General features: G+C 36.2%; 4 protein-coding genes across 4 annotated transcripts in view; 2 read left to right on the plus strand and 2 right to left on the minus strand.

Annotated features, from left to right (window-relative positions):
* The first annotated feature begins 294 nt into the window (after nucleotides 1-294).
* Nucleotides 295-2,298, plus strand: LOC140971318 (BTB/POZ domain-containing protein At4g30940-like). The gene is made up of 2 exons (XM_073433533.1): nucleotides 295-451; nucleotides 783-2,298. Exon 2 carries the CDS (start codon nucleotides 790-792, stop codon nucleotides 2,110-2,112), a length of 1,323 nt encoding a protein of 440 aa, XP_073289634.1. The 5' UTR covers nucleotides 295-451; nucleotides 783-789; the 3' UTR covers nucleotides 2,113-2,298.
* Nucleotides 1,016-15,173, minus strand: LOC140971319 (omega-6 fatty acid desaturase, chloroplastic-like). Its single transcript, XM_073433535.1, has 11 exons — nucleotides 15,037-15,173; nucleotides 14,874-14,934; nucleotides 14,084-14,322; nucleotides 13,803-13,871; nucleotides 13,496-13,689; nucleotides 12,858-12,980; nucleotides 12,597-12,774; nucleotides 12,012-12,131; nucleotides 11,693-11,806; nucleotides 10,892-11,613; nucleotides 1,016-1,113 (listed from the first exon to the last, which is right to left on the minus strand). Exons 1-10 carry the CDS (start codon nucleotides 15,073-15,075, stop codon nucleotides 11,452-11,454), a joined length of 1,299 nt encoding a protein of 432 aa, XP_073289636.1. The 5' UTR covers nucleotides 15,076-15,173; the 3' UTR covers nucleotides 1,016-1,113; nucleotides 10,892-11,451.
* On the minus strand, nucleotides 3,735-9,996 carry LOC140971317 (omega-6 fatty acid desaturase, chloroplastic). The gene is made up of 10 exons (XM_073433532.1): nucleotides 9,778-9,996; nucleotides 9,615-9,675; nucleotides 8,542-8,780; nucleotides 7,984-8,127; nucleotides 7,524-7,675; nucleotides 6,893-7,015; nucleotides 6,635-6,812; nucleotides 4,571-4,689; nucleotides 4,150-4,264; nucleotides 3,735-4,071 (listed from the first exon to the last, which is right to left on the minus strand). The coding sequence occupies exons 1-10, from the start codon at nucleotides 9,814-9,816 to the stop codon at nucleotides 3,910-3,912; spliced, it is 1,332 nt and encodes a 443-aa protein (XP_073289633.1). The 5' UTR covers nucleotides 9,817-9,996; the 3' UTR covers nucleotides 3,735-3,909.
* LOC140971315 (formin-like protein 18) overlaps nucleotides 12,861-22,200 on the plus strand; it is a 33,263-nt gene continuing 23,923 nt past the window's right edge. Inside the window, exon 1 of the mRNA XM_073433527.1 lies at nucleotides 12,861-12,993. The gene's annotated coding sequence lies outside the window, so the exon portion shown is untranslated. The remainder of the gene's footprint in view (nucleotides 12,994-22,200) is intronic.

A 22,200-nucleotide genomic window follows, 5' to 3' on the forward strand; every position in this document is an offset into this window, starting at 1 on the left:
TTTTAACTACAACGTAGACGATTATATTCTTAAAGGTTCGATCAAAATATCTTATATTTGTTGTCAGATATTAAAAAATACAAAAACAATTGTTGTAAAATAAATATTATAAAAATTTTTAAAAATAAAAAATAAATTACTTAAATAATTATTACTATAAATTATAAAAAAATCTTATCAAGATAATCTCTTTATTTTTTATTTTACTATGATTTTTAAATTTTTACATACAAACTGCTTAAATATTAAAAGGTACCGAAAACGATTATTCTTCTATAAAAAGCTTAAAGAATAATTGGTTCATAGGATCAACAAATGCAGAAAATGGTAAAACACTAGATCAGAAAACAGAGTGGATTCTGAAAATCCAACTGCCCCCCGCCTTGAATTTTCCGCACTTTTTCACCGAATTCCACAAGATTCTCAAGCCCATCTGGGAAATCTTTGATATGTACTTCGCAGTTTTTCGATTCCTTTTTCATCCTCTGTCAATCATTTCCATATGCATATTTTCTGCTAAAAAAGCTACAGATTTTCTGCGTTAAGTGAATATATTTATTTCTGATTTCTCTGCGAGCTTTCTGGGTACTTGGATTGATGCGTTAAAATTTGAAACTTGATCCCCTTTTCTCCTTATTTTCCTGGATATTGTTCTCCTTATGTTCTTTCGGCTACACTAAGCTCTTGATTTTGATTTCATATATAGTTTGTTTTGTGATTCATTTATCTCTATTGGTTCCGTCACTTTGAAGATCAAAATCCATTTCTTGGGGTGATTTCAGCGGAATAATGGGAGTTCAGAAAGATAGGGTGAGATTCAATGTTGGCGGCCGGAACTTTGAAACCACGGCCACAACCCTGGGGAACGCTGGCCAGAATTCCCTCTTCGGCTCTATGTTTGATGAAAATTGGGGTCTCCAATCCGACGCCATCACTGAACACTTCATCGATCGAAACCCGGATTGCTTTGCGGTCCTTCTTGATCTCCTTCGAACAGGGGAGCTTCACATACCCTCAAATGTTCCTGAGAAATTGGTATACAGTGAAGCCCTGTTCTATGGCCTCTTGGACCATGTCAGGACTGCCAAGTGGGGCCCATTCGACGGGAATCGGCTCCATTTGGCTCGTTCCATTGTCGGGCGGGCTCCAGGGGACGGCACGGCCATTCGGGCCGGACCAGATGGTGGCTTCTGTGTGGCTCATGGTAGTATGGTTCATGTGTATGATTGGATGCTGGAAGAGCACCCTCCTATTAATCTTGATTATCAAAGGGTGAATGATGCGATTTGGGTCGATCCCAAGAATGTTGTCATCAGCGCCTGCGAGAGGTTAGGCCGAGACGACGGAGGAATGGGATTGTTCAATGCATTGACGGGAGAATTAAGGTTTAAGTTTCACGTGAAGCACGAAAATCAGGTGAAGAGTTACACCGGTGGTGCATTGTGTACTGATTCATATTCCAAGTTGTTTTCTAGTTGTAAAGGTCGAAGCAACGAGTATGGGATCGGTGTTTGGGATCAAGTAACCGGAAAACAGATAGATTTTTTCTACGAACCGAACGGATGGTCACTCGGTGATGCTGACAAGTTGCAATGGTTACATCGTACAAACTGTTTGTTAGTTTCAACAATGTTCCCAAGAAAAGATTATTGTTACGTTAGCTTGTTGGATTTTCGGGTTAAAAACATGGTGTGGGGTTGGTGTGATATTGGGGATCCGATAAATGAAGAACGAAGGGTCAGGGATGCGATAGCGATGGAGGAAACAAATTCGATATGCGTGGTGAATGAGTATGAGGATTTGGGATTCATAGATTTGAGGGGTTCTGAAGGAACTGTCAGGTGGAGTTCGAGAAGTAGGCTTATGAAGGGCCAAATGCCGGACGAACCCTGCTATCCAAAGCTGGCATTGCACGATGGACAGCTATTTTCGTCGATGAATGACAGTATATCGGTGTTTTGTGGTCCCGAGTGGGTATTGACGTCGAGGTTGAAGAACAGTCGGGGTGGTTCGATATTCGACTTTTCGATAGGCGGGGATCGACTTTTTGCACTACATAGTGAAGAAAATGTTTTTGATATATGGGAAACTAAGCCTCCACCAATTATATGATTTTTGACAGATTAACCAAAGTTTGATTGGCATACCTTTGTTTTGAATGCTTCCACTATGTTTCTTGGATTGCAAGTGATGTATACTTTTAGGTGATTTTGTAATTATAGAAGAACATGAGTGTTGTCTGCAGTTCACAATGTGCGAAGGTATCATAATGGCATAGGAAATTGATTGCTCAACAAAATTGTTAAGGTGTGTTTCTTTGCTTCTAGCAGAAAACACTAAATGCACAAACCATGGAGAAACCTAACAGTTGTAACTAAAATATCGAAATAAAATAAGAGAATGTGAAAGAAAAAAATAGAAACTATTTATAAACATGTTAACTCAATAAATATATTTTTTTAAAGCATAAAGAATTATTTTTTAAAAAAAAGCATACATGAAATATAAAAATTGAGAAAATTATTTTGATAACAAAAAAAATCTGCCCCCTTACAAATTTCTCTGGGTTATTAGTCGAAAACCCGCAGTCCTGTTTAACTGGGTCAGGCTTAAACGAACAAATTTTTACCGAGCCGGATTGACTCGCGTTCCGGTCGAGAGTACTAATTTTGAGTTTGTGAATCAACATGTTGTTGACATTAGTAGCTTTGTCTTTCCCCATCTATGAGATTGATGGTCGCATTAGTCCCACGGCGTCCACCGTGATCTATTACTATTAGCACATACTACAGAAGGTTACAACTTACATCTATCATTTTCGTGGCTTTCTAGGGACCGCAAAATTTAGTGTTTGCCAAGTCTCCTCGAATCGGGACATCTAACTTTTTTCGCCCTTTACTTTTCCAATACTGATTCTTATCCTTTCTAGTGCACATATCCATTACGGTGTGGTTTAACTCGATTTGTTACGTAATTTACTTGCAAATGAGAGGACCTAAACAACTTGATGATATGATACTCTTATTTTGGAAGGAAGTATAGTTTACATCTTTTGCTAATTTAAAAAATGAGATGTTTTTCGCTTAGTCTAATAGGTCATGTCATGGGAGGGTGGAAAGTGGTTTTTTTTTTGTTTGTTTGTTTGTTTTTTTTTCCGGATAAACATCATGCTTTCTTTTGCACTTTCAACCACTTTATGCATTCTCTCCAACCAAAGAATATCGATAATTTGGGAATCATCTATTTTGATCTCTTTGCTTTTTCGGGTGACCGAGTACAAAATTAGTTTATGATCGAGTTTAAAAACACACTATCAAATGGGGTCAAAGTGCTGTGAGCTTTTAGCTGTAGATGCAAAACTTTGAGTCATTTCATGTCCAAAATTATAGTGTCAAAGTTACTCAACTACAACAAACAAGTTCTTGCACAAATTTCATGAAGTCCTCACATTTGCCAAAGAAGTGAGCACTAAGAAACACATCATGAAAATTGAAGGGTGTTTCTCCTTTGTCCTACGTAATTTATTTTGGATTGCAGTAGAGATTTGGGTTTTAATTTCGAGTTGTACGGGTAAAAACATGAGATGTAAACACACATGCTTTCATATGGCCATAGAGGATCCAATTGTCCTAGCAAAACAGGGTAGAGATCACCCAGTGGCAGCTAACATAGAGATTGCCCAGAGGAACTTGACTGGTGACTTTCACTGGAAAGAACTTCGTATTTTCTATCAATAAACGAAATTGTATATCTGATCATGCAGCTGATGATGATCAGATTTACGATTTTTCTATAAAACTTGAGTAAGAATACAAGACTTTACTTGTTGTATATGAGACTGTGACAACTCATTCGACAAAAAAATGAATCAAGATCCGAACAAAAATGCAGTGCCACCACACTAAAAAATCACGCATAATTGGGCATTACTTTTTTAAGGAATGTGATTGGTTGAGAGTCCTCTGGGGCGAGTTCGTCGAAGGCGATGTAGTTTTGGTCCTTGTCGTAAACATGACATATGGTCAGAATCGTCTTCATCAAACGCCAATTCCATGTAGCTTCATTCAGGTACTGTTAACCATTCAAAATAAAACTTCATAGAAAATGAGCAAACATAATAAATCGAAATTTGGATGGTAATGATAATACCTTCCCCCAGTTTTCTTGAAGCGATTTATGAGCTTTCCTCAAATTATAGCTAGGAATTCTCGATGAAATGTGATGAGGAATGTGTACGTTGATATCATGACAAAGAATTTCAATCCTATCACATAGAAAAATGGATTCATCTAGAGAAGAAAAGATAATATTGGGTAACGACGAATGTCTTCGCTGTCCTTTATGATCGTCTATGTATTACAGCAATCAACATATGATATTGGGCTACTATACATTTTAAAAAATCTGAGTTGCACCTTTATTAACAGCTTTAACTTTAAATGTAGTTGCAAACCTTTGGCCCCACATATTTCTCTCTCTTTTCTACTAGTTAATGATTTGATATTAACAACTTCTCCCTCGATATCTAATTCACTTAGATTTAGGGAGATAGAAAATGAAGCACTCTTACCAACTCGGGTAATCGCAGTGAACAGTTCCATTAAGCTGGGCCTGAGCAGCATTCCACTCATTTGAAGACTTGAAGGGTATATGAGGAGCAGTGTGATGGACCATTGTGAAAGTGCTCATCTGCGAAATGCAAACAGGTAGTTCGGGTTAGATATCCAAAATATGGAGTAAGAACTTGTTGAAATATCAAAAGATTAGATGATAAGATGACTTTTTGATTTGTCGGTAGTTTAGATATCATATTATCTTTCATGTTTAAATTCAAATTAGATTAGATTAGATAGTATTTTGATTAGGTAGAACTTCTATATATTCTGATGTAACTCTTCGTTATTGTTCATTCAACAAAATAGCCAATTCCCCATCTCTTTAAACATTTCAATACCATGATCCAAACCCATTTCTCAACAAACTTTTACAAATGAGAAAAACTCAATTTTAAACAAGAATTTGCATCTTGAGATCTGATAACGGGACAAAATATTTTAATATAGTTTTGTCAACCTTTTTAAAAGAGAGGTATTTTTACACCAATTCTCATGTCACCATAACCGTGAACAAAATGGAATAGTCAAAATGAAAAATAGCACTTGTTAGAAGTAGCTAGAGCTATGATGTTTTACATGAATATTCCAAAGTACCTATGAGGATAAGCAATATTGACGGCATCCTACTTAATTAATGGGCTGCCCACAAAAATTCCAAATTTTACCACAATATTGGAATGTTTAAAGAGGGTATTTCCAGACAATCGAATTCATTCTGCCCTACACATGAAAATTTTGGTTGCACCGCATATGTGCACGTGCCTAAAGGGTCACGTTCCAAGTTGGATCCAAGAGCAGAGAAATGCAGTTTTTTGGGATACACTCCCAGTAAGAAATGGTACAATTGTTTCAATACTATAGCCCAAAATTTTATATCACTATTCATGTTTCTTTTCTGGAAATACACCATTTTCACAAAAAAATGTCATGGGGAAAAATAGAAAAACCAAATTTTTGGGAGATCAATGAACAATTACCTAATGTGATTCTTGAAGCTCCTACCAAATTGGTGGAAGAAAATAATAAAAAAACTCGGCTCGCTGAATCTGAATCATCCAAGTTTGAAGACATGATTTCCAAGTTGGGTATGATTAACATATACGATCCAGCTTGAGGGGTGTGTTGAATATCAAAAGATTAGATGATAAGATAACTCTTTGACTTTTTTAGTTTAGATAACATTTTATCTTTCATGTTTAAATTCAAATTAATGTTTAAATTAAAATTAGACTAGAATAGATAGTATTTTGATTTGGTAGAACTTCTATATATTCTGATGTAACTCATCATCATTATTCATCAATAAAACAGCCAATTCCCCAGTCTTTCTTTGATTAATGATGCTTATATACAACCAATCTACAAAACTAGAGATACAGGAGAGGTAAGCTGAGATAGGTTGATTGGTAAATCAGGTCAAGATCGTGGTTCTCTTTTTTCTCGTTTTAGTAACAAAAGGATGTTCGTTAAAAATTCACCCAAACGTGGGTAAATAGGGCAAAGGTTTTTTTTCGAGTGGTTTCAATTTAACACCATCTCTTGCATTTTTTCAACTTTTAATCAATTTAACCCCATCTCATACTTTGCATTTTCCCACTTTTAAATGTGTGCAATTATATTATGACATCATCATAATGATATAATTAATTTTATTTTGACTAGAACTGGCAAAATAGATATTCCAATAGAACTAAGAGACCAAATCAATTTTAAAGTTGATGAGTTCTTGGGTTAATACAGCAATGTGATAAACTATCAAAACCACATCCTAGGCAGGGCACATCCAAGAATTAAGGAGGGGAGGAAGGATAGATCGGTAGAGGAGGTAAGGAAGGTCGAAGGATGATTAAACTGATTTTTGAAGGTGCAACACGCAGTTTTAAATATTGCATGTAAAATTTCAAAATTTTCCATTTGAGGTGGGCACTTGACCCTACTAAATCCTCCACTAAATCTTGAGAACATAACAAATGGGCCATTTGCAGAATATAAAAAAAGATGTTAGAAAAAAGCATTACCCAGAAGTGATAGCCTAACCACGGCATCAACCAGAACTTGACCCAGCCTATGACTCCGGTCTTGTATATTATCAGTGGCCATCCAATAGCCATAAAAGCAAATACACAGGCCAGGCTTATTTTCACACGGTTAACTTCATTAGGTCTGAACTTCTTCAGATCAAAGTGCCACATCAACCTGTAAGATTATTTTTTAACCAAACACATATAAAGCGAGATTTTCAATGAAACTCAACAATGATATGTACTGAATCTTACCAGTGAGCAATAGACATCCATGTTCTGAATGGGCCATATCCAAAGATAATCGCCTTTCGAAGTGCCGGTGAGGACTCAAATTCCTCTCTTTTAACAGGGTGCCAGGCCGTATCCTCTAGCAACCTGAAATATAAAGGTGAATTAAATTATCCCATTTCACATTCTCTTCCTACCTCTACTTCCTTGGTAATTTGATATTTTAGTTTTTTTCCTTTCTTACAATATTACTCCAGCTTATAAAACAAATTATAAGTTATAACTTTTTTGATTTTTCTGCATTTGGAATCATTCACTTGCATTAGTAATGTCCATATCTACGGCTGGCAGGGACACAAGTCTCAATCTTTATACATAAAGACAGGGTAGAGTGTGTTTTCTAAAAGTTGGTTTGCCTTGGCATTTGAACTCAATACCTTTGCACGCTCCAAGTTCCACACAACAAATTCAACAAACTAGAAACTTCATATTTTAAAATTTTGTGTTAGATTAATAAGAAAATCTTAGGAGCAATTATTGGAAACACACAGTAAGCCACCGGACTACTACAACATTAGATCGAAGGACTAAATAAACATAAAAAGATATTGAAACTCTACCAAAAGAAAAAAGTATCAAGAAACAGGAAACTAACATATTTGTTTTTGCATGATGCCTATCATGCTTAAATCGCCATGGTTCATAGGGGTATATCAGTGGCATGAAGGCCAGAGTTCCAACAACATCTTCCAATAATTTGTTCCGTGAGAATGATTTGTGTGCACAATCATGTCCTATAACAAAAAACTTCACAACGGCCGAAGGGTGAACATAAACAAAAGTTAAAACATTGTACGTCATCAAAGAATTTGGTGAATTGACATGAACTATAAGATATTTATAGGATCATAAAAAAATTTAAAGCATTTCCTAGTTGCAAATTTGCAACACAGATGGCCTTTGCCTTTACTGGGCCGAATTTGATGTTTGGAGGGGGGGTGGGGCGTTTGATAAATGGATTCCTTCAATGTTTGTATCTTTATTTCTTCCACACTTCGAAGGATCAATGAACTGAAAACAATGAAGCGTATAGGAATTATAAGAACATAACTAACCCCTGTAATAGCAGTACCAGTCCAGGCCCAAGACAGTGGAAGAAGATACCATGGTGCTTTGGCTATCATCCAAATCCCCAAAGAATAGGAAGTTACAGATACCAGTACAGACTTCCATGCTTTGATATCATCAATTTCGAACACCTTTTACACAAATAACAAAGGTAAAACATTGGGAATGTGATGTAAAACTGGTACATAAAGTAACTGAATTCTCTTTCTTCTGGTTGCACTTAACCATGTTTAGTTATAGAATCACAAGAGTTTTTCGTTAAAGGGATGCCTCACAAGAGTTTTCAGTTAAAGGGAGTGGCATCCCAGTAGCTATCATGAAATGAACCCAAGTTATTATTAGTTCTGAGGTACTTAAAAGGGTTCCAAATAGTAAGAATTACAGGATAAGAACTAGGTAAGCAGTTGAGGGTATAAAACCACCCTGTCAACCTTTTTCAACCAAGTAAATAATTAACTGATAACTGTACAAGAGAAAATTTCTTACATTAGAGCAAAAGTCAGAAAGAAAATGTGTGGATTAAAGAAGTGCAAATGTAAACGTACCTTTCTTGGTAATGTATCGATTATATCTTTTATCGTAACATTATCTGGTAGAGGTTCTCCAATCTGCCGAAAGCCATAATTTTGACATAACTGTTGTCTATGCTCTGTGCTATCAGTTGGAGATGGTGCCACTGAGACAGCCTTCGCTTTCACAATTTTACACCTTTTAAAGGGTATGAGACACAGTTTCTGTGCAGTTCCTCTTTGAGGTAGATTTTCCCACTTCAAAAGATATGTACCTTTTTTTATTAGACAATGAATAAAAATATGTTATTTATACACCTTAAAGTAACATGCCTGCAAAGACGAAACATGTTAATCCAGGATGTATGAGCAATGCCAATGGTGGTGGACACTGACTTGGACAAAATTCGCCAAAAAAATTCCTTGTGAAGCAGACTTTACTCAAAAACAGATTGAATTGTGTCCATTTTCCCGTTATCATCGAAGTGAAAATACATTCACACAAATGCGCACATGGCAATAACTTGTGATCTGATTTTCAGAACTTCTAATATCGAAACATCACTTTCTGTATTTTGTTGTTCCTCCTTGTGTTCCAACAAATTTAGAGTAAGACTTCACAAGAATGCCACTCAGGAAGGAGAGGTAAATATCTTCTACAACAAGAAAAGTCAATCATATGACAATACTTCTAGCAAGATTCATTGCAATCTCTGTACATTCATTCTTTTCCAATTTTCAATTCATCCTTATAGCAGGGTCCATTGTCTTTTGTCTTGTTTGTCAGCTTCATTCAATCTCTCACTTATTTTAGTTTCTTCTTAGGACTCCATGGATAATATTTGAAAATAGAAACTTTGCACAAAAAAACATTAATTCCTTCATCAGCGCTTCATATTGCGAATGAAGGAAGACAATGGCTTCAAGTTAGGAGCCAAAATTACTCCTTAAACCATGTTAGAACAAGAGGTGCAAAAGGAAATATGAATAGAAAACCAAAAAAACTTGCAGTTCAATTCAACCCTGAAACCACATTTTACATTAAACACACCAAAAAATAAAAAGATAAAAGATCACCCAAAAAAAAATAAAGAACATAAAAACATAACCTGGTGAAGTGCAATTTTGGGCATCAGCTCGTTTGCCCGCACACTGCTTCTTTTGGGGTCTCTGACAATTAAAAACAAAATGAAATTCTCCAAAAATAAAGCCTTAAAGAGAAAAAGAAACGACTTTATGAGTTTGTCAAAGATAAATTCAGTTTTGGCATACCAAGAAAAGAAAGCCGGAATGTGCAAGTCTACAAGCCATGGAAATACAAAGAACATGAAATTTAGAGCTTATATATATTTGATGGGCTTAGGTTGAGTGGTGGATAGAATTTTGTTTGGGATATCGTACCAATAAGAGTTGAGAGCCATGAGTATCGATGTGAATGATGCACATTCTTCATTTTTCATCTCTTCTTGCAGATTTTGCTCATCCTCTACTTTGTCGTTTTATTTGATTCAAAAATAAAATAAATAATAATAATATTATTATTATTATTATGTGTACAAACCTTTTTTATTATGCAAAAACTTATGTGAGATGGTCTCACGGGTCGTATTTTGTAAGACATATCTCTTATTTGGGTCAGCCATTAAAAAAGTATTGTTTTTATGTTAAGAATATTACTTTTTATTGTGAATATCGGTAGGGTTGACCTGTCTCACAGATAAAGATTCGTGAGACAGTCTCACAAGAGACATACTCATAAATTATTTGCTGATTGATTTGATTTTAAAATATGAATTAATTATGTTATTCGTATTATATTAACCAAAATACACGTAATAAATTTATTAACAATCTTTTTAAAATATTGGATATGTTATTCGTATTATATTAACCAAAATACACGTAATAAATTTATTAACAATCTTTTTAAAATATTGGATAAATAATTAAATATTTATAGAAATGCTTTATTGATATTAATTTAGTCTTGTTTTCGAAAGACTAAATATAATTTTCAAGTAGGATAAATAAATTTTATGGCATAAAAAATAAAATTTCAAATATTATATTAACTTATTAAATGAAAATAAATTAGAGTTATAATATGTAATTTAAAAACTGACCTTACCTCACCATGTATTTTTTTAAAGAAAAAGAAAGGATTTAAACTGCTTCTTATAAATGGATAAAGATGGTTGTGGAGTCGATCCATCCCTTCTCCATCAAACCATCTTCGGCTCCATCCCTTCATCGATCGAAACTCGGATTGCGTTGAGGTCCTTCTTAATCTCCTCCGAACAGGAGAGCTTCACATACCCTCAAATGTTCCCGAGAAATTGGTACACAGTGAAGCCTTGTTCCATGGCCTCTTGGACCATGTCATGACTGCCAAGTGGCTCGTTTCATTCTTGGGCGGGCTCCAGGGGACGGGACGGAACAGGTGATGGCTTCTGTGTGCCTCATGGTAAGTATGGTTCATGTGTACGATTGGATGCTGGAGGAGCACCCTCCTATTAGTCTTGATTATCAAAGGGTGAAAGATGCGTTTTGGGTCGATCCCAAGAATGTTGTGATCAGCGCCTGCGAGAGGTCAGGTCGAGACAGCGGAGTAATGGGGTTGTTCAATGCATCGACGGGAGAATTAAGGTTTAACTTTCAAGTGAAGCACAAAAATATCACGTTATTATTATTAGAAGGGAATTTATGATTGTCCTCGTTTGTTGCTGCAAAGAATTTTAGTGCTGCATCTAGCATAGAGATTGCCGAGAGGAACTTGACTAGCGAATTTCACTGGCAAGAACTTTGTATTTTCTATCAATATTCAGATACCTGATTTTTCTATAGAAATTGAGTAAGAATACATGAACTTTCTTGTTGTATATGAGACTGTAACAACTAATTCGACAACCAATTGATCAAGATTCGAACAAGAACGCAGTGCAGCCATCACGCATACTTGGGCATTACTTTTTTAAGGAACACGATTGGTTGAGAGTCCTCGGGAGCGAGTTCGTTGAAGGTGATGTAGTTTTGTTCCTTGTCGTAAACATGACATACAGTCATAAGCGTCTTCATCAAACGCCAGTTCCATGTAGCCTCATTCAGGTACTGTTCAAGCATTCGAAATAAAACTTGATAGAAAATGAGCAAATATAATAAATCGAAATTTGGATGGTAACAATAATACCTTCCCCCAGTTTTCTTGTAGCGATTTATGAGCTTCCCTCAAGTTATAGCTTGGAATTCTTGATGAAATGTGATGAGGAATGTGTACGTTGATATCATGACAAAGAATTTCAATCCAATAACAGAGAAAAATGGATTCATCAAGAGACTACTATACATTTTAAAATATTGAATTGCACCTTTAACTTAAAGTTTAGTCCCAAACCTTTGACCCCACATTTCTCTCTCTTTTCTACTAGTTAATGATTTGATATTAATAACTTCTCCCTCTATATCTCATTCATTTTAGATTTAGGGTGATAGGAAATGTAGCACTCTTACCAACTCGGGTAATCGCAGTGAACAGTTCCACTAAGCTGGGCCTGAGCAGCATTCCACTCATTCGAGGACTTGAAGGGTATATGAGGCGCAGTGTGATGGACCATTGTGAAAGTGCTCATCTGTGATATGCAAACAGGTAGTTCGGGTTAGATTTCAAAACTTTTGAGTAAGAACTTAGATACAAAAACCAACCTACAGAACGAGAGATACAGGAGAAGCAAGCTGTAAGATAGGATGATTGACAAATCAGGTCAGGATTTTCTCATTTTGGTAAAAAGGGGATGTTTATGAAAAATCCATCCAAACGCGGTAAATAAGGCAAAAGTTTTTTAAAAGTAGTTTCAATTTAACACCATGTCTTGCATTTTTTCAGAGGGGGGTGGATAGATCGATAGAGGAGGTAAGGAAGGTCGAAGGATGATTTTGGAGGTGAAACTCGCATTTTTTAAATATTGCATGTAAAATTTCAAAATTTTCCATTTGATGTGGGCACTCGACCCTACTAAAAGCCTTCCCTAATCTTGAGAACATAAGAAATGGACCATTTGCAGAATATCAAGAAAGATGTTAGAAAGAAGCATTACCCAGAAGTGATAGCCTAACCACGGCATCAACCAGAACTTGACCCAGCCTATGACTCCGGCCTTGTATATTATCAGCGGCCATCCAATAGCCATAAAAGCAAATACACAGGTCAGGCTTATTTTCACACGGTTAACTTCATTAGATCTGAACTTCTTCAGATCAAAATGCCACATCAACCTATAAGATCATTTTTGAAACCAAACACATATAAACAACATTTACAAGGAAACTCTAAAAATGATATGAGTACTGAATCTTACCAGTGAGCAATAGACATCCATGGTCTGAATGGGCCGTATCCAAAGATAATCGCCTTTCGAAGTGCTGGTGAGGACTCGAGATTCTCTCTTTTAAGAGGGTGCCAGGCCGTATCATGTAGCAACCTGAAATATAAAGGTGAATATAATTATCCCAGATCACATTCTCTTCCTACCCCTCCATATTGGCAATTCTATATTTTAGTATTTTCCCTTATTTTAAAGTATTACTCCAGCTTATATAACAAATTATAACTTCTTTGATTTTTCTGCATTTGGAATCATTCACTTGTATGAGTAATGTCCATATCTACGGCTGGCAGGGACACAAGTCTCAATCTTTATACATGAAGATAAGGCAGAGTATTTTCTAAAAGCTGGTTTGCCTAAGTATTTGAATTCAACACCTTTAATTTGATTGATCCAAGTTCCAATTTCACAACAAAGTTAGCAAACTAGAAACTTCGTATTTTTAAAATTTTGTATTAGATTAATAAGAAAAACTTATCAGCAATTATTATGTATTAGAAACACACAGTAAGCCACTGGACTCCTACAACATTTAGATCAAAGGACGGAATAAAAATAAAAGGATATCGAGACTCTACCAAAAGAAAAGTATCTAGAAACAGGAAACTAACATATTTGTTTTTGCATGATGCCTATCATGCTTAAATCGCCATGGTTCATAGGGGTATATCAGTGGCATTAAGGCCAGAGTTCCAACAACATCTTCCAACAATTTGTTCCGTGAGAATGATTTGTGTGCACAATCGTGTCCTATAACAAAAAACTTCACAACAGCCGAGGGTAAACATAAACAAAAGTTAAAACACTGTACATCAAAGAATTCAGTGAATTTACATTCTCTGTTGATTCTCAGAGCTAGAAGGTATTTATAGGATCACAAAAAAGTTAAAAGCATTTCCAAGTTGCAAAATTTGCAACACAGATGGCNTAGGAAGTTACAGATATCAGTACAGACTTCAACGCTTTAATATCATCTATTTCGAACACCTTTTACACAAATAACAAGTAAATAATTATATCATCCAGAAAGAGTTACAGGATAAGAACTAGGTAAGAAGTTGAGGGTATAAAACCACCCTGTCAACCTTTTTCAACCAAGTAAATAATTAACTGATAACTGTACAAGAGAAAATTTCTTACATTAGAGCAAAAGTCAGAAAGAAAATGCATGGATTATAGAAGTGCCTATGTGAATGTACCTTTCTTGGGATTGTATCCATTATATCCTTTATTGTCACATTATCTGGAAGGGGTTCTCCAATCTGCCGAAAGCCATAATTTTGACTTAACTGCTGTCTATGCTCTGTGCTATCAGTTGGAGATGGTGCCACTGAGACAGCCTTCGCTTTCACGATTTTACACCTTTTAAAGGGTATGAGACACAGTTTCTGTGCAGTTTCTCTTTGAGGTAGATTTTCCCACTTCAAAAGATATGTACCTGTTTTTTAATTAGAGAATGAATTCAAATATGTTGTATATACACCGTAAAGTAACATGCCCGCAAAGAGGAGCCTTGTCAATCCAGGACGTTTGAGCAATGCCAATGGTGGACACTTGGACAAAAATCGCCATAAAAATTCCTTATTAAGCAAACTTTAAATTATTTAGACTTTACTTAAAAAATAGATTGATTTGTGTCCATTTTCCCGTTATCATCGAAGTGAAAATACATTCACACAAATGCGCACATGGCAATAACTTGTGATCTGATTTTCAGGACTTCTGAATTATAATATCGAAACAGCACTTTCTGTAATTTATTGTTCCTCCTTGTATCCCAACAAATTTAGAGTAAGACTTCTCAAGAATGCCACTTAAAATGAAGAAAGACAATGGCTTCAAGTCAGCAGCCAAGATTACTCCTTAAACCATGTTAGAATAAAAGGTGACAGAAAAAATATGAATAAAAAACCAAAGAACTTGAGACCCAATTAAAACCTGAAACCACATTTTAAATTAAACACACACACAAAAAGGAGGAAAAAAAACCTGACGAAGTACAATGTTGGGTGGCAGCTCGATTGCCCGCACACTGCTCCTTTTGGGGTCCCTGAAAATTCAAAATAAAATGAAATTCTCCAAAAATAAAGCCTTAAAGAGAAAAACAAACGAGTTTATCAGTGTGTCAAAGATAAATTCAGTTTTCGTATACCAAGAAAAGGAAGTTGGAGTTTGCAAGTGTAAAAGCCATGGAAATGCAAAGAGCATGAAATTTAGAGATACTCTGCGAGTTTATATATATATATTATATATATTTGATGGGCTTAGGTTGAGTGGTGGATCGAAATTTGTTTGGGATGTCGTACCAATAAGGGCAACTTGTGTATCAGTATCCAAAGTTTTTTAACTTTGGATTTGGTACCTAATTTTCAAATTTTTCCTAAAATACCCCTCAATCTTCATTTTAATTACATTGATTTTTCTTTTTTAAATTAATGGCCCATCATGCTTCCGTAAAATAAATTAAATATTTTACCTCTTTGACCAGAATGCCACCGGGTTATATCCACCGTATTTTACGGACTGCTACTCTCAATCCAACCACACGACCGCAACCGATGGTTACAGACGCAGATTCCTTCAGCAACACTTAGCACAACTCTAATTCGTTTCCTACCTTAGAGTGTACAGTAAAAGATAAAATTTTGAAAATAATACATGAGAGGGGCTAAGAGCAAAGATCTCTTTATTCAAACACAAACATTTATTTATTACATAGAACCTCCTGTAGAGGAGGAGGAACTTGTTTAGCTACTTATAGTAGCCGAAACTTGAAAACACATAAACTAGAAAGAGAAAATATTACAATTAGTTTTGAAATAAATGAGGAAAATGTTCGATGATCTTCACTTTCTTCTTCCTTCTTTATTTATAGAAGGCTTCTTCGGATTTGAAACTCGGACTTCAAATCTTAATAAGCCTTTACAGCTTGCCTTGGGACCATGTAGTGGTTGAATGGTCCTTCCACTTTGTCTTTTTCTAGATTATTAATCTAGCAATCAACTTCTCATCTTCTTTTAATTCTCCGAGATACCAATAGAGATGAGTCTGGAATAGATCTGCTGTTATCTCATCACCATTTTCTTTGTACATCTTAATTATTGATCTGAGAGCAGCCGCTTCACTTCGCTTGTAGTTTATCCTTCTTTTCAAAACTTTAAGATATACTCGATACATCTTTGAGTTTTGATTTTTCTGGTGTGTGTTACAGGTTCCAAATTACCTGTATTTATATTGTAAATTTTTGGGTCCAGTTTCTTGTTTTGATTGGATTTCCTTTATCTTTAAAGATAAGGTATCCGATGTTCTTTGTCATTTTTCCACCGATTATTAGTGGTCCTGTCCTTCCACTCCCATGGTGGATTTTCTTTTTGGTGAGTGGGTTTAGTCACATCTCCCTTTTAATTTTGTCGAAGAATCTTCGGCTTTTTGTATCCTCGAGGAAAATGTGAATGTGGTCCTTCCCCACTTGTCCTTGCTTCGGTAAAATGTTTCCGATCAGATCTCGGTTTGAAACTTTTACCGAATTCTGGTTCTTTCTGATTCTGGCATTCAAGGCAGATGTTTTCTGATCATCTTCCTATGTGTGCCATATTACAGAACTTTCGACGAGTCTCTTTACTTGCCGGCATCTTGCTGTTCCATAGAAGATTTCTTTTCTTTTCGAATAGATCTTCTGCAAAGCTTGTAGTTTTTCCTGTCATAGTGTTTAACATGAATGATCCATTTAAAGAATTTTGGTAAAACTTAAATGGAAACTTGACTTTGTCCATCTCTGTGAGACAAACCCAGATACCCCATGCTCTCCTGGTAGACATGTCATCTTCATTAAATGAAGAGACTAAGGGGTTTTCATTTGTAGGAGGATCCTTTATAAATTTTTGAGAATTCACGTCTGGCCTCCTTAGCTTGATAAAATTAAAGGCTTCGTGTGAGCCTTTTCCTGCTGGTTCTGGTGCTGCACTGAAAAAGTATAGCTCCAAAACATCTCCTCTGGACAAATGATCATTATTTGCCCAAGTCTCATGAACAGCTTCCTGAATCCATTTTGGTAATGCTGATATCTCCGGGAAGCTGGGCGAAGTAGTATAAACTGAGGCAAGAGCCCCAAATTCATACCAGGCTTTGACCTCCTTTGGATATGAATTTTGTTTCATCCATACCCTAGGATATTTTCCTGCAACATCAACTCGAACCATGGCTGGGTTGATGCCAATTCTTGTGTTTAATTTCTCCCAATTCTGTTGGTAAACCTGAAATGGAGAAATTGCATTTTCATTAGTACCAACCTTAGTTTTGCCTTTGTCAGTACGAGGCCTAAGGTTGATCTCTCCCTCTTCAATCCCCGAGGTGAAGGGTTGACTTGAGGACTCGAGATAAGGATCTGGAGTCTCAATTTTTGTTTTAGCCGACTCATCTATAGATGATCCCGACTTAACACTTGTGCAAGGGGTATTTGAATCCCCCGCTACAGGTATAGAGTCCTGTACTCGAAAACTCTCCATTTGGGAAACCAATGGTTTCTCAATGCCTTGGAGGATAGGCCTTTGCATTACAGACCATAACTGAGTATATGCCTGTAAACATCCTGTAATTCGATCAGAGACAATTCTCTTATCGGCTTGTTGTAGCCTTCCCGCAACTTCTGCGTTTACGGCCAACTTGTTGAACTCGGTTTGAAGCATTTCAAGGTGTTCCCTCAAATGCCTCTGCATCTTGATAATAGCATCAATGTCAATGCTGTCCATCTCTTGTTAAAAAATCTGCAAGAATATTTTCATGAGATTTAATTATCATAATATCAAAAATATAATTTTGACATAATGCCTGCCATCTTAATAATCTGGCCTTCTCAGGTTTAGATTCAATTCTATTCCTTAAGAACGCTTTCACCTGTGTGTTATCAACTTTCAAAGTGAATTTCTTTGCAAGTAAAAATAATGGCCATTTTTCAAAAGCTCTTTTTACTGCATAAAATTCCTTTTCGTTGATATGCCATCTTATGGCTTCTGCATCTGAGAATAAACCGCTACAATATCTGCATGGTTGTTCTCCCTCTGGTGTGAGCTTAGTAAGAACTGCTGCCCACCAATGATCACTGGCATCGGTATACAATACCAGATTATCCTCATCTTGAGGAATAGCCATTTTTGGAAGATTCTTACAAATCTCCTTTAATTGGCATAGTCCTTTTGTGTGTTCATCTGTCCATATAAATCTAGCATCTTTTTTCAATAATGGACTAAAGACTTTCCTGTGTTTTGCTAGGTTTTTAATAAACATCCCAGCAAAATTAACAACTCCTAAAAAACTTTGAAGTTGCTTCTTGTCGTTGAGTCTTTCTGGAAAATTCTGCACTTTTTCCACTATGTGTTCTTGCAGAATAATTCCTGATTCATCGATTTCAATTCCGAGGAATTCAATCTTCCTTGTTGCAATGACTGCTTTCTTTTCAGATAAGACCAGTCCTTCTTTTTTACAGACATTGGAGAAAATCTCCAAATGCTTAACATGTTCATTCATATCTTTAGATGCTATTAAAACATCATCAATATAAACAAACATAAACTTAAAATAATCTTTAAAAAGATTATCCATTTTTCTTTGAAATATCTGGGGTGAATTAGCCAATCCCATTGGTAATACTTCCCAAATATAATGTCCCTGAGGTGTAGAGAAAGCTGTGAATTTCTTACTTTCTTCTTGCATCCTAATCTGGTAAAATCCAGACTTACAGTCGAACTTAGAGAATATCTTGGCGTTGCGTATGCAACTTATTAGATGTTCTCTACTAGGTATAAAATACCCATCAAACTCCAGAATCTTATTAATTTCTTGATAATTAATAACTAATCTGGGTTTTCCTCGTTTTATCTCACCATGATTCCTTACCAGAAAACCTGGACTACTATATGGTGACATTCCTGCTTTGATTAATCCAAGGTCCAAATGTTCCTTGATTATAATCTGCATATCCCTTTGGTCAATGATATTCATTGGGATAGGCTTGCAGCGGACAAATTCATACTCTTTGCCTTCCTTAATTTTAAGGCAAGCTTTGAGTTGATTTCTGTCCCACCATGCCAAGGGATCTTCATTATAATTTTCCTTGATCCTCTTCTTGACATCTTCCAGGGATACCTTAGATTCAAACTCTACTTCATTTTTATGTAGAGCTATCTTAAGGCATTCTATCTCTTCTGGTTGGAGTTCTTTATCTGCTCTTAACTGGAGCATTGTTTCTCCAAACCTTCTAGAATCTTTCATTTTTGGGTTCAGAAGTTGTCCTGAATCACCACGCTTGCTGCGAAACTGGATTGGCAATTTTCTGTAAAATGCCTCTCTTAGTCTCTGGACTATGATTTTGTGGTTACAAGGAGTTGTAAACACTAATTTTCTTGTCTCATTTTCTTGAGTATAGGATTTGAACATTTGTAGGAAATTGTTTCCTAGTAAAATGTCAGCTCCTGTATCATGAAAATAAATTGGTGGTGTCTTCACCTTATACCAAGGTGTTTGCCCAGCACCGCCAATCATTATTTCAGTCATCTTAATCCCTTTACATAAGATTAAGATTCTTCTGGAAAAATCTCTTCCAGCAATCTTTGGTAATTCTTCTTCCAAACTTGTTGGAAAAACTCCTCGTTTTGCTGTACAAATACCAGCACCTGAATCAATATAAGCAGCAAAATATTCTGCCTTATATTGTTCATATAACATTCCGACTGGAACGTATATGGAGAATGGACTTGTGGTCATTGGATTTTCCACATCTTATCTTCTGCCATAAACTCCATTCCATACTCTAGACGTTTCCAAGGTTTATGTTCCTCAAGAAACTCTAGTCCAAGAATCAGTTGATCTGATTCTTTTCCTGGACTTCCTGTGATATGAACTTCCAATTCTCCAACTTGGATCATTCCTTGGTAAGTTCCTATCATAGGTTGTTCTAAATAGTAGATGGTATTACAAGGAAATTGATTCCTTTGTTTCGTAATATCAAATACTATTTCGACTTCCTTCCACCCTTCTGGGCATCTAAGCTTTCCTATTGTTGAAAAACTTTTTAGCTCATGTTGGATTTCTTGAACAGGGGTTTTTCCCCATCTGTAGCTTGTAATCCTATCTCCTTGAAAAGATAGTCTTCTTGATTCCAATCTAAGACTTTGATTCCTTTGTAGAATCGGTTTGTCTTGTATTTGGATATCTGTTTCCTGTATTACCGGAAACTCAACTCGTTCTGGATAAATTGCCTGAGCAACTTTTCCAAATATTTCTGGTATCTCAATAAACTCATTTCTAATAAACAACTCTGAATGATGTGTATTAGATAAAGCATATGAGATTTGATAGGTAATAGAATATGGTCTATTACCTTCCTTCATTAGCCTTTTCTCCTTGAAATTTTGATGTAATGTCAAGGCTCGGCTAAAATCTCGATCTGCCAGGTTGTAAGCTATCCGTGGATAGATAACTCCTACAATCTTTCCTGCACAGAGATTTCCTGAGATAGTTCCCAGTACTGAATCTTGAAGGTTCCCCATTCTTTTATCGCATATAGCAATATCAATGGGTGAATCAATACCTTCTTTGAAAGTAGCTTTTATCATAATTTGGATTGCTCCAATATGAATCCAGGACATAGTCCTTGCTACTTCGATCTTGAGTTTTTGTAATTCCTCCTTTATTTCTTCAGAAGGAATTAATTGCATCTCCATTCTATTTCCCGTAAGTTCCATTGGGATTGCCATTTCCCTTCTGGAGACTTTATAGATTAGATGATGCTTTCTGTTTCTTAGGCCAAGATTTCCTAAGAACTTTTCTACCTGTCCTGCAGAGAATCCTTGGTATCTCTGTAGACTAGGATTTTCTTTCATGATTCTTTGAACCATGTTATTAGATATTGTTGTCTGGCTAAAGAACCCAGACAAATCCTCATGTGTTTCGTGTCGAAACACCTCGTTTTCAGTCAGATTCCGATTCAGTTCCATCGGATTCTCCCTGACTTAAAACTTCTTCTTCTTCATATATACTCTCATCTGAGGCAATGTCCTCAAATCGGTATACCTGAATAAGATCTTGGTAATAAACTGCTTCTTCAATATCCGGAGTTGGATCGAAGCGTTTAATACCTCTTTTTTCATTTTCTGGACAGTTAGTCGAGATATGTCCTCTTGCTCCACATGTCCAGCAATTACAGTCCTTAAAACTCTCATTAGCTCGTGTATGAGCCCTTCTGAAAGTTTTCTTTGTAGGTGTTCTTCCTGTGCTCCGAGATGTACTCGATGCCTGGGAGGATATCCTACTTCTTGATGGTCCGCTTCTTTGTCCAGATTTATAAGATCTGGCTTTTTGTCTAGACCATATTGTTCTTGGTTTCCAAGAACTCCTTCCCCCTCTAGCATAAGGATGAGTCCTAAAACTTTTCCTTTTATGCTTTTGTGGTTTACTTCCAATAATTGTTGGAAGATCATTTTCTTTACAACACAAAGGCGTACGTTTATTAATACCCCTTAATCGTTTGTAATTCTTTTGTAATGCTGCCAAATGGCACCATTCCGCCAATTTTCCTTTAAGGAAAGAAGCTCTTCGTGCCAATGTATCTGGATTTCCAGGTACATATTCCCTTATGAGCATTTCTCTCCAGGGACTGGGCATTTTTGCGAAGAAAAGCTGCATAGCTGTATCTTCTTCGACTCCTGAATTCCATCTATATTTGGTGAATAACATAATGTATTCATCCACTAAACAGATGTCATGTAATTCAAGACTATACAGAGCTTGAGTATATTTCTTCCTCTTCTCTGTGTCTTGACTATTAAAATAGTCTACCCCTATAAATTGTGCTTTAAATAGGGTAGCCATTCTTCCAGCTATCTCGCTTAGAGATTCTCCAGCTAGGACCGACTCTTTAGTTTCCACCGAAGTCATGTCCCAAGCAATTTTCACTGATCCCATAAGACTCATTTCTAGGAGTTTAATGAATCCTTCTCTGTTGAGATCAAGTGTTCCTGCTGCAATTCTCATAGCAGATGTCCAATCATCTATGAGTTCTTCTCTGTTTTTGAAATCTAATACATCAAGGTTAAGCATAACCCCGTAAGGATGTATAGGATCTAAAACAGTTTTCCCATAGGGGGTTTGGTGCAAGGGAATTTGATTTCTCCTTGTCCTTGTTCCCGCAGGGTGTGAACCTCCACCAGTATGGAAATCAGTCTGAGATTCTCTCATGTGTATATTTTGAGATCCCACACTTTCCCTTGGTAGTTCCTGTGAAGATGACCAGGTTATAGCAGGTGTTTCACCTCCTGCTGTG

This window comes from Primulina huaijiensis, chromosome 2 (assembly GCF_012295235.1).
Source record: "Primulina huaijiensis isolate GDHJ02 chromosome 2, ASM1229523v2, whole genome shotgun sequence".
NCBI lineage: Eukaryota > Viridiplantae > Streptophyta > Magnoliopsida > Lamiales > Gesneriaceae > Primulina > Primulina huaijiensis.